Below are 13,312 nucleotides of genomic sequence, written 5' to 3'. Positions count from 1 at the left end.
GTTGAGGCGCCTAAAATGAAAATCATCTTAAGGGTTTACATTTCTGAACAGTGTTAATGAATTGGCAAACACAAGTCTGCCTTAATTAAGGTTTCCATCAGGTTAAAAGTTGACAACTGATACATTTAGTATTTAGCAATTTCTGATTCCAATTTCATATTGAACTTTGAAAATAGTGAAAGTAATCAGAATATTAGAATATTCATACACACACACATACACACACATAGACACCTTCATTCTTCTGTCAGCTTGGTTAATTAAGGACTAATAGGAAAAAAAAAAGACAAGATACAATTAGGACTTTAGTGGATTATAATTCATTCTTCTTCCTTCTCTTCCCTTCAATTATTGTTCCAGGCATAAGTCTCAGACATTTGATTTGAAGACCGATATGTATCTATCAAGGTAATAAAGTTGACAATTTCTACTTAAATATTCTTAATGGACTCTTGCCTTGAAATTATTTGTCTTCTGATTTAATTATATAGAATAAATACAAAATAAAAAAAGATTGCATCAAAGCATAGGTTATTGAGGTTGCTTTGGAAGAAAATACTTAAATGCAAGCAATACATTTCTTTTCAAAGTAGCATTTAAAAATTTCAGACTTCAGCGGCGGTTGTGATTGGTTTGAGTTTGTTAACTGCCTGGAGCGTTATTTTAAGAAAGCAGAAGCACCGTCATTTGCACACTCCTTACGGGTTCCACACCTTAACCTGACCTTTTAGCTCCAGTTTTTCAAAAGAAGTGGAGGCAACATGAAGAATCATTTGCTTTTCTGGGGAGTCCTGGCCATTTTTGTTAAAGCTGTTCTTGTGACAGGTATGTGGTATTTAGAAAATGAACCTAGATAAAAGGAAAAATACAGTACAGATCTGTCATTGAGCTTTGAGCATTTATGTCTGTGCTTCGCTTGACCAGCTAGCCAGCCGTGTTTTTCTAACATGTCTTTTCTTTCTTTTCTTTTTTTTTTTTCCCTTTTTCTAACATGTCTTAATTCTTGTATGGATGGTAATCTTTACACAGACATGACCCACTGTGGTTCTTTTTTCTCTTGTTTGTCTTCTACATCCTGGAGAATAAGGAAATAGATATTTCTGAATAACTGTAGATAGCTACACTTCTAAGTCACCATTTAGAGTCTTGGAAGTCAGAAATCTTTCCCTTCAGTCTCTAAATTAATATTCTGGAGAAATGAAGTAATAGTTACTGTAGATATGATATATAATGCATTGCGATTTTATTTCACCAGAGAGGCTGGCATTAATTCAAACAGTTTTCTTGGATCAGAGCCCACAGATTTATTATGACCCTTTAACAATGCTTAATGTTATATAGGTTGTCTATAACTTGATTGCTGAACTTTGGTTATTTTGTGTGTGGATCTTTCAAACTACAGAAAATAGTATACATCCTGAATATAGAAGTACAGTATTAAATAATTTTTATTTAGAAGGGCACATAAATTGTAAATTTATAATACTCACTGGATTTATTATTTCAAGAAAAAACATGCTAGAAAATGTAGTCAAGAATAGTCATTGTGTCTATATTTCATACTAACTTAGCATAAAGAGTCACAACTCTCTAATAAGATTTTTTAAATATTATTAATAAAAAATAAATACATACATAAACATACTTGCTATAAACATATTGTATGTATATAAACATTTGTTAGGAGCTCTGGTAGCATAGTGCCTAAGGCACTTGACTGCTAACCAGAAGGCTAGCGGTTCAAACCCATCAGCCACTCCTTGGAAGGAAGGTTGGGCAATCTACTTCCGTAGTGATACTGCCTCAGAAACCCAAGGAGGGGTCGCTATGAGTCGGGTCCGACTCGATGGCACATAACAACAATAAAAACACATGTACTTTATAGTCACATCATTTACTTAACTATTAATCTAAGATTTTGGTGGGCACTATATGCTTATTTGTGTTCTATTGACAAAAACATTTAAGAGTTATGGATACAGGAGTAGGAAAGGGGACGCACTGACATAGTGGATGCGACAATGGACTCAAGCATGACAATGATTGGGAGGATGGTTCAGGACCTGGAAGTGTTTCATTCTGCTGTACCTAAGGTCACTATGAGTTGGAACTGACTACACAGCACCTAACAATAATAACTGCATTCAGAATGTTAATAAATGTTATATCATTATCTTGAATTGACTTCATGTTTCTTCTCCACTACCATACAGACTTTCGCCAGAAGATTTATTAAGAACTTATGAATAATGGCAAAATAATGCATAATAAAGTACTTTGAACAATTATAAGTACAACATCAGTGGTTTTAAAATGTTTTTGTAATAGCTATCATCATTAAGACCAAAACCCTGCAATTAGGTACTCTTTGCTCTCGGAATCATCTCAGCAATAATTGCACTTTCAGTTACAAAAACTTTTTCTATCCTATTTAATCTTTCTAACTTGAATACAAGTGCTAAATCTTTGTTTTATTAGTTGAGGCTTGATGAGGGAAATTTTCAAAAGTCATTTGGCTAAAATTTATAAGAATAAAAAAAGATACTTAACATCAATAATTGTTTAATCAGTACTATTAAAACAAAGCTATGATTAACTTTCTAAATTATCAAAGTATTAACTGATCTAAATCAGATAATAAGAAATTTTCTTTGTTTATTCTTTGAAACATTTACCAGATCCTTTTTCTAAGACTCACATTCAACAATAAAAAGATTAAACACTCAAAGTAAGGGTTTAATGGTCATCTGCATATTTATTCACTTATTCATATTTTCTATATATAAACATATTAAATAGACCATGCTCCTCACAATATTTTCTTTTGCAAATCTATAAGACTTTACATCTATACGATAATTTTTAAACATATTAAATAATTATTTAAAAATAATTCTTATCCTAAGAATTATTAATAAAAATATATTACTTATTTTTTATTTGATTGAACCATTATACCATGATAACCTGATTAGTATTGTGAAAAAGAGGAATATAATTCAGTTTAGGAAAATTGTGGTGGAGACTATTTAAATTTTATAAAATAAGGTTATCTTGGAGGCAAACAAGCCTGTTCTTAGCTCTTATGCAATTTAAGAAAATAATTATAAATAGCAGTTGAATAAGGATGTGACATTTGAAGCTGGGTTTATAAAGGCTAATGTTATTTTTGTTTGCTTTTTAATAAATTGCTTTGGTCTGAGAGAAATCCAATGTATATTTCGGTTTTCTCTCTCACTCTGACATTTGTCAGTGATTTTTATAAGGCTGTGTTACTCAGAAGCTACAGCTCTATTAGAAGTATTGGTGAAAACCAGAATTGTCTCAGCCTGGGTTTCCATATCAGGCAGTGTTTCACTGCTATTCATAAGACTATTCATAGAATAGATTAAGGAAAAACAAAAAAAAAAGAAAAGAAAATTCCTCTTAGAGTACATTTGGATTTCTTTTACTATGATGTAAAAATGAAGTTTCTACTTTATTTTTTTATGGTGTGAAATACATGTAACAAGATGTTGGCCATTTCAACCATTTTTATATGTACAATTCAGTGACATTATTTATGTTCTCCATGCTGTGCAACCATCTTCCTGTCTATTTCCAAAATTTTCAATCCCCTTAGTAGGAATTCAGTTCCCCTTAAGAAATGCCTCCCCATTTTCCCCTCCTGCCACCAGCCTCTAGTAATCACCAATGAACTTTTGGTTTCTATGCATTTGCAATTCCTCTTTTAGCTAGGAAAGAGAACACAAGGAGAAAGCTGAGATTGACCAATCTCATAACTTTCTTTCTCTGAAGGCAAGAAAGGTAGATGAATACAAAGTATATAAAGTTTTATTTCTCTTTCTTCTTAATATGTTTTACCTTTTCAAGCTGAAGACAAAGATGAAGGCACTGTTCTTGTTGACAACAAATGTAAGTGTGCCCGGGTTACTTCCAGAATCATCCGTTCTGAAGAAGATCCTAGCCAGGATATTGTGGAAAGAAACATCCGAATTATGTATGTGACATTCCATATTTCTTTTTTCCCATGTTGTAAGCAGAGATACTTTCTTATATTAAGCACTGAATGTGATACCTGTGTCTTTCTTACCTTTATGGAGTATTGTGTGTTACCTGATGTTGAATCAGGTTAGTGGGCATGAGCCAATTTTATAGAAGTTGGAGAGGGGCAGGAATAGAGGTTTCAAGACTAGGGGCTCTGAGGCATCTCAAACCAGTCAGCCAGGTCAGATCATAACTGAAAGTTCTGATCTAGTCATCAACATGGCCTATTTATATGGAGTTATTTAATTTTGAGTCAGAATTCTCAGTTGCCCTTGATCAGTTCAAAATGAAACCTAAGATAACGCTAAAAGTATTATTTTATACCACATATGGGCTTCTGAGTATTGTATACTGTACTTAAATGTCTGCATAAAAATAAGGTAGACTGATCAAATTGACTAATTTCATTCAAGCTTCACTTTTAGATTGAACTTCAGATATTCATTTCATTTCACACATAAACCAGAGTTACAGGCTATATGATTCTTATTCAATGTTAACAATACTTGAGAAGTGAATTTTCTGTTGTATCTAATTAGTAATGTTTTCCTATGAACCACTTTTACCATGAATAGATTACTTCCAGTCAAGTACTTCTAGCAGAAAAAGAGCATAGCATTCAATCCCCTTTCATCAATAGAAGAAGTATGTGCTTAAGAATTTTGTTTTAAGTCCTTACTGGGTCACTTAATAGCTGTGTGCTCTTGTATGCATACATCTTACTCATTCTACACTTCAGCTTTCTCATTTTTAAACAGGGGAAAAATAGTGTCTACCTCAGGATTATTGTGAAGATGAATTGAGATTATCTATTCCTTTGAGACTTTGGCATAGTCCCTGGCAAAAAAACAAAACAAAACAAAAACTCAAAGCCAGTGCCATTGAGTCAATTCCAATTATAGTGACCTCCACAGGGTTTACGAGCCTGTAAATATTTATGGAAGCAGACTGCCAGACCTTTCTCTCGTTGAGCCGCTGGAGGGTTCAAACCAATGACCTTTTGGTTAGCAGCCCAATGCTTTAACCACAGTGCCACCAGAGCTCCTTAGTCATCTAAGTATTGACTATTCTTTATTCACCTAACCTATGTGCCTGTAGCCTATCATACATCACTGCTCTGCTTAAAACCGCTTCAAGAGTGTTCCCAACATTGTTCTTAGGGTAAATTACAAGTGCTTCAACCGAAACAACAAGGCTCAGAAACAGCAGCCCTCAAGCTCGCCCACTGCCACATTTCTTTCACTTTATGTTTGAAAGTCTAGTGATATTGTAATACCTTTAACTCCTCCAACTCACAGCACTCTCTTCTTCTTCCACTTTTATACGTGGTAGTCCTTCTGCCCTCCCCTCTTAGCTTGGTTAACTCCTGCTCAACCTACTTGCCCTAATTTAGACATCACTTCCTCTAGTCAGTTTTCTTGACTGTTTGGCCTTTGACTCCACTTAGCTCCCTGTTGTTGGCTGCCACTGGGTGGCCCCTGACTTAATTAGTTGATAAGCACTATCTAATTTTTCATGGGATTATTACAAATCAAAAGATTTTGATTCTAGTTTCAGCTTTGCTGCTTATTAGTGTGAACTTGGATAGGTCACCTAGTGTCTCTGATTTCTAATTTTAGCCTCTCTAGAATAATTATACATGCCACCACACATCCAGCTAGGTACTGAGAATACATCAATGAAAAGATGTTTTTGCCTCAGGAAATGTATACTCTGGGGAAAAATCAATCTGCAGACAAACTTTGACATGACATTTATTGTAGACCCCAGGTACAGCCAGTTTTGCATCAGCTCCATGGTCAGTTGGGGATCAGCATGTCGTGATGCACAGGGTTTTCATGGCCTGAGGTTTGGAAGTAGGTCTCCAGACCTTTCTTGCAGTCAGGCTTACCTCGTAGCTCTGCAGAAACTTATTTAGCACCACTGCAACATGCAAGTGTTCACTGAGGGATTGGTGGTGGCTTCACACAGAGTGTATCACTGGGAGTTGAACTTCATTCTCCTGCATGAAAGGTGAGAATTCTACCACTGGACCAACACTGCCCTTAGTCCTCTGTTACAGACAGAATGATTTGAGAAGCATACTACCTGGAGGGATGGCATCCATGACATCAGCACCTAAACAATGCTGAAGAGGAGTGTCTGTCTTATGTTTAAATCCCCAAGGGCAAAAATTTTAAACGATCCTCCAAGATTCTCCTATTCATCCTTTTCTTCTATGATGTGATACTTTTTATGATATTATATTATTTATTGAAATCAGATAATTCATCCTTTGTGTCACTTTACATGATGTAAATTGATGCTTCCTTGTCTTATTTCTCAAAATTCTATTACCATTGAATTTAACATCTGCTGCTGTGTCATTATGGCATCGTTCCTGACTCCATCACTTGATTTTGGGAAAGTTACTTAACTAATTTGAACCTGCTTCCCAAAACAGTTAAAAGGATATATATGTGAAAAAGTGTGTATGTGTGTGTGCACACACGTGCATATATGTGAACCATTCCTATGGCAAAATTGTATTTACCATATAAGCTATTATGTGAATATACTCCTATATGCACTTTATAGGGCTGTGAGGATTAAATATGAAAATGTATTAAAGCATCTAGAACCATGTTTGTCTCGCCAAAACCAAAAAACACAACTCACTGCTGTGAAGTCGATTCTGACTCCTAGTGCCTCAGAGTTTTTACAATCTGATAAGGAATAAATTAATTCATTCAATAAATGTTTATTGAGTGCTAATGAATGCTAAACACTGAAGGTTAGAGTTGAGGATACAGTAATTTCTATAAAACACAGCCTGTGTCTTCAGGGAATTCATACTGCAGTAGAAACGATTGTGAGGGTGGAGCAGAACCGGGAATGGCTTCGTTCTGTTGTACATAGGGGTCTCTCTGAGTCAGAACTGACTTGACGGCACCTAACAACAATAACAACAACAGGGAAACACTGTGGGTTTTAAGCAGAGGAGGAAATTAGGTTTGTATTTTAGAAAGGCCATTTTGGCTATAATGCGATTAATGCACTAGAAGGGTCAGAGAGAGAGGAGTCAGAGATGATTTCCAGGTTTGGGCTGGATACCTGTGTGGTTGATGTTGCTACATAGTGAGTTAGGAAACACAACTTTTGTTTCTTTCTTTTGGTAGGCATGGGTGGATATGGGGAGAAATGCTATTATAAATGAAAGAATTTAAATCACCTTAATAGGTTGATAAGCACTAATTTTTCATGGGCTATTACCAAATCAAGAGATCTTGATTCTAGTTTCAGCTTTGCTGCTTATTAGTTGTGTGAATTTGGATAGGTCACCTAGTCTCTCTGATTTCTAATTTTAGCCTCTCTAGAGTAATATTGAACATATTATACATACCACCACACATCCAGCGAAGCACTGAGACTACATCAGTGAAAAGATGTTTTTGCCTCAGGAAATATATACTCTAGGGAAAAATCAATCTGCAGACAAGAAACTTTGACATGGCATTTATTGTAATAAAGATACATAAACATCAATGAAACTACAGAGGAAAGAGTTTATTGGTGAGGTCAAGGCAATCACAGATGTAAAACTTGACCTGATTCTTAAAGGAAAAGTAGGGATTAGCCAAGTAAGCAAAGAAAATTGACAGAAGAGTTGTTGTGAGGATTATTTTGAATGATAAATGTTTAAAATATGGCAAATTATCATAAAAATATGAGTAATAGTGTTACTGTAGAGTGTTTATAGGGTGCTAACATAAAGGTCAGAGATTCAAACCCACCAGCTGTTCTGTGGGAGGAAGATGAGGCAATCTACTTCTGTAAAGATATATAGCCTTGAAAGCCTAGTGGGGGTTGCTCTGAGTTGGAATTGACTTGATGGCAGTGATTATTATTATTATTATTTTGTAACATAAAGGAGACCTAGTTGTACAAGTGGTTGAGTGCTCAGCTGCTAACTGAAAGGTCGGTGGTTCAAATCCACCAGGCCCCCTGCAGGAGAAAGATGTAGCAGTCTGCTTCTATAAAGATTTTACAGCCTTCGAAACCCATTGAGGCAGTTCTACTCTGTCCTATAGGGTCACAATGAGTTGGAATCTACTCAATGGCAATGTGTTTAATGTAATGGTAATTTGTTTTAATGAAACATTAAATTCTGTTCTAGTGACATAGATATTAACAAAGCTATTGCTACTTACTAGGTCAATTATTTTACTTTTCTTTTTTTCTAGTGTTCCTCTGAACAACAGGGAGAATATCTCTGATCCCAACTCACCACTGAGGACCAAATTTGTGTACCATTTGTCTGACCTGTAAGAAATTTCCCTTCATAGCAATATAGACGTGGAAGTTAATAACTTTTGATTAACCTTGTTATTAAAAATATTTTTGAAAGTATGTTTGTGTATCAACATTAGAAATATAATTAGAACTTTTAAATAATTCATTCTTATTTTAATTATTCGGTATCATAAATTCATAAATCTTTATCACAGATAGAAATGATCTAAATTTATTCTAAAGAAGAAGTCATTCTTATTACTACAAGAAGGGCCAATTTGTCTTAATAGTTCAGTAAGTGGATTTCAGACACATGAATATGAAGATATTTCTTTGGCAACTATACAAACCAACAGCTTTTTTTTTTTTTTTTTTTTTTAATTTTGCCTTCCTTGTCACTCTAAATTTAATCCATGTATACAGTTATGAATAAACCATAATAAAAGTTGCTGTGTGTATAGATAAAACAACATCATATTACTAGTTATATTGCTTACTTGGTAGCTAAGTGTTATATATTAAAGGTGGAAAGATTTTATAAACGATTCCTTATTGTAGAGCTGCTGAGATTTGAAAGGAGTCACTTTATCAGTTGTAAGGTCAGATCTGGAAGAATTAATTCATTTTAGATAGAAATGTGTAGTCACTCAGATTTTGAAACAGTGTTTGATGGGGAGTGTCTAATGCAGACACTTGTTTTTCAGCTGTAAGAAATGTGATCCCGTGGAAGTGGAGCTGGACAATCAGGTGGTTATTGCCACTCAGAGCAATATCTGTGATGAAGACAGTGAGACCTGCTATACTTATGACAGAAACAAGTGCTACACTAATACGGTCCCACTGACCTATGGTGGGAAGACCAAAATGGTGACAACGGCCCTGACACCGGACTCTTGCTATCCTGATTAGTTGAGTGACTGCTGACTACACAGCTCCTGTGTTGAAAGGCTCTCCATTTCAATCCAGAAAGTTAATATATTTTCTACCAAGGAAATTAAAATCATGATGTTTTTGATAATATAAAACTAACTTTTCCCCAAAAACAATTGACATAGTAACATCGTTGTTACATTTATTGGATAGTATCTTCTCAATAGTATGTTCACATTAAGTGTTTACATCTCTCACTTATCAAGCTTGCCTGAAGGGAGTTTACCTCCTTAAGAATGCAATTTCTACCATTTAAGAAAATAGACAAGGGAAGAAAATAAAACTCAAAGAGTGAAAATAAGGAGTCATAATTAGATTTTGTCTTTTTTTTTTTTTTGTCTTTGACTTGGAGAGCCATTGCTTTTACACATTCTTTAATCTTTTAAAAAAGTATGACTGTGTAGAGAAAATTTGTGTATAAACATAGATTAATCTATGTCTTCTTTAGAAAGATAATAACTGGAGAACATATTTGGAATTATTTATGAAAAATAATTTAAGATTAGAGGTTTAATACTTATGAAACCAATTAGCAGAAATTGACATCATTAAATGTATAATTGAAAAATATATTGTGATGTAACATAGACTTGGCAGCAGGTGATCAGATTTTTCTTTTTTTGGTAAAAATTTCATTTTGAAAATCAGGTTCATATGAGAAAAATCACCCATGTTGTAACTGAATCTAATGACGTCTGTATTCCAAAATATGTATTCTCTAGCACACTTAGATCAATTAAATAGATTCATAAGCATATACCTGTGTGAAATGATTTATTGGAAAAAAGTTTGGTTAACATTCTTCTATGTAAGTTAAAATATAATTTATTACTGATGAGCAGTTTAGAGTATATACAAGGACATATTTGGGGTAGATTTGTCATTTTAGACCTAAAGTTAAATGGAGAAGCAAAGTCTTTCCTGATCAACACAGTGTGTGTCACGGCAGGTAATTTCTTCATGGCAGACATCAAGTCCAATTGACATACATGTCTGTGGAAAGTAAATGCTAACTCTGGCTATAAAGTAGAAAGTAAAACTCAGCTTCTTGAGGCATTGTTCTCTGTTTTCCTTTTTTAAAATAGTGATAGTCATTTTTAATAACTTCCACTGTGCTTATATCAATGAATTCAGTATTTCTTGAGGAATAATCATAGGACATTCTGGGGCTTCAGTAAGAATTGTGACTTAGATGTACCAAAGATATCCATTTTTGAATGATCTTCAGTCTAGCACATAGTTTTGACCACGTCTTTCACTTCCTCTTGATCAGCAAATGTTTATTAAATATTTACATGTACAAGGAACTGTGCTTGGTTCTTTGGTGATTAAGCTGTCTAATAAGAAAGTCACTGTCACCCCTCACTCCTGTAACTCTTCTTCTTCAGGAGGCCTACCCAACCACTTTTAAAAAAACTGCAAACCTTATCCCCGAATCTTGTTTTATTACCCCCCTCCACATACCTATCACCCTCTAGCAGACTATTTAGTTTACTTATCCCATTTATGATCTGTCACCCCTACTACAATGTAACCTCCGCAAGGGCAGACATCTTTATTTTGTCTACTGATGTATTAATCCCGAGCACTGAGAACAAGGGCTGGCACATAATCAAAACCAGTTGCTGTCAAGTTGACTCTGACTCATGGCAAACCTACTGCGTTCCATAGGGTTTTCAATGGCTGAGTTTTCAGAGGTAGATGACCAGCTCTTTCTTCTGAGGCACTTGTGGCCTGACTCAAACCACCTTCCTTTGGTTAACAGTGTTAACTATTCACACCACCCAGGGACTCCACCTGGCACACAGAGGCACCAAATAATTATTTGTTGACCAAATTAATACAATGAGATAGATGTATATATGTTGTTGTTGTTATGTGCCGTTGAGTTGGACCCGACTCATAGCGACCCCTCCTTGGGTTTCTGAGGCAGTATCACTATGGAAGTAGACTGCCCAACCTTTCTTCCGAGGACTGGCTGGTGAGTTTGAACCACCAGCCTTCTGGTTAGCAGTCAAGTGCATTAGGCACCACACTACCAGAGCTCCTAGATATACACATAAGTAATTACAATTATTTGGTAGAATTTGTTAAAGGCAAAGAAAGTTACAAAATGTTATGAGAATTTATGGGAAATTGCTTCTGAACAGAATTCTCTCCTCTCTTTTCATCTTTGCCTTAGTTTCTCTCTGCTTCCCAAAGAGAAAATTTAGTTTTTGTGTTACAGATTCTTGAATGGAAGCTCCCTATTCCTGCATTATTGTCTCTTTATATCTAGGTGGAAGAGGACTGAAAAATCATAGGCATGCAGGTCTTTTCTGAGAGGTTTGCTTAAATTCTGAGATCATATTAATAATAATAATTAAAAATAAGCCAAACCAGTTGTTACTGAGTGGATTCCAACTCATAGTGACCCCATGTGTTACAGAGTAGAACTGGGCTCTGAAGTGCTTTCTTGGCTGTAATCGTTACAGAAGCAGGTTGCCAAGGCTTTCTTCTGTAGTTACTGGATGGGTTTGAACCACCAACCTTGAAGATAGTGGTCAACTGCAAACCATGTTCACCCCCCTGGGACATAATAACCTAGTTGCCATCAAGTCCAATCTGACTCATAGCAACCTCATGTGTTTCAGATAGAACTGTGCTCCATGGGGTTTTCGGGGCTTTGACCTTTCAGAAGTAGACAGCTAGACATTTCTTTCAAGGTGCCCCTATGGGGGAATGCAAACTGCCAACCTTTTGGTTTAATAGTCCAGCACTTAATTGTTTATGTCACCCAAGAACTCCTTTTATCAAGAATAATAAAATTATAGTACAGTCAGCACTTACTAAGCATTTACTATGTGGCATAGTGCCTAAGGTATTTGACTGCTAACCAGAAGGCTGGCAGTTCAAACCCACCAGCCACTCCTTGGAAGGAAAATTGGGCAATCTACTTCCGTAGAGATACCGCCTTGGCAAACCCAAGGAGGGGTCACTATGAGTTGCAATTGACTCCACAGCATTGAGTTATTATTTTTTTTCAGGCACCAATATAAGTAGTTTTATAAATATTCATTTAATATAAATCCAGAGTAGCTGATAGCTCTTAAGTGAAGTTGTGAAGATAATTGTCACCTTCCAGTTTCTTTCTTTCAGACATTTGCTTTTATTATTGGAGAATTTAGCAGAGATACAATAGGCATCAAGGAATATGGTAGAATACCCTGGAAGCCATGAAAGCGGGCCTCTGAGATGTCTGCAGGGAGTGTAATTGACCCATGGCTGTGATAACCAACATCACGTTTATGTGAAGTCACGATTCCCATGAGCTTCTCCCAGCCAACAGTGTGGCAGAATGACTAGGACAGGTCTGTTTTTAGAGACACAGGACTCCTTTAATGGGTGATTGGCTTGAGGACTTCCCATTGGCTTTGCTGAAAATGTCTTACTACAGCACTACCATCTGACTGGGAGCTCTGGTAGCATTGTGCCTCAGGCACTTGACTGCTAACCAGAAGGCTGGCGGTTCAAACCCACCAGCCACTCCACGGAAGGAAGGTTGGGCACTCTACTTCCATGGAGATACTGCCTTGGGAACCCAAGGAGGGGTCACTATGAGTCAAGTCTGACTTGATGGCACATAGCAACAACACAACCATCTGACATGACCTCCCAACCTTCCTTCCCTGACTTCCAGGCAGGGTTCAGACCAGCAACACAGTCTCATGGCTTCCCCAGCCTCTTTCAGCTCCCACTCCATTTTCCCTCACAGGTGATTTCCCTAATAAATCTCTTGCACATCTTATCTCGTCTTGGTTTATGCTTCTGGAGAAACTGAATTAACACATCTGCCAGTTATATTCTATCTGATCTAATGATAATATGGTAATTGGAACACTTCTCACATGCCAGGTGATTTATGTCATCTTGTTTAATCTGTTAGTAACTCTTTGGGTATTATTGTTGTTGTTGTTTGTTGTTATTTGCCGTCGAGTTGGCCCCGACTCATAGTGACCCCTCTTTGGGTATTATACCATATTATAAATGAGAAAACCAACTCAGTGAGTAATTGGCAACTTGA

The 13,312-nt window shown here is 36.0% G+C and overlaps 1 protein-coding gene across 1 annotated transcript; it reads left to right on the top strand.

The window, feature by feature from the left end:
* Nucleotides 1–761: 761 nt before the first annotated feature.
* On the top strand, nt 762–9,228 carry JCHAIN (joining chain of multimeric IgA and IgM). The gene is made up of 4 exons (XM_007942775.2): nt 762–825; nt 3,874–4,000; nt 8,271–8,351; nt 9,024–9,228. Exons 1-4 carry the CDS (start codon nt 762–764, stop codon nt 9,226–9,228), a joined length of 477 nt encoding a protein of 158 aa, XP_007940966.1.
* Nucleotides 9,229–13,312: the final 4,084 nt, after the last annotated feature.

This window comes from Orycteropus afer, unplaced genomic scaffold (genome assembly GCF_000298275.1).
Source record: "Orycteropus afer afer isolate SDZICR_OR568_19922 unplaced genomic scaffold, OryAfe1.0 scaffold00098, whole genome shotgun sequence".
In the NCBI taxonomy this organism is placed as follows: Eukaryota; Metazoa; Chordata; class Mammalia; order Tubulidentata; family Orycteropodidae; genus Orycteropus; species Orycteropus afer.
Note: the sequence above shows the minus strand (reverse complement) of the source record. Positions and strands in the feature narration are given on the sequence as shown.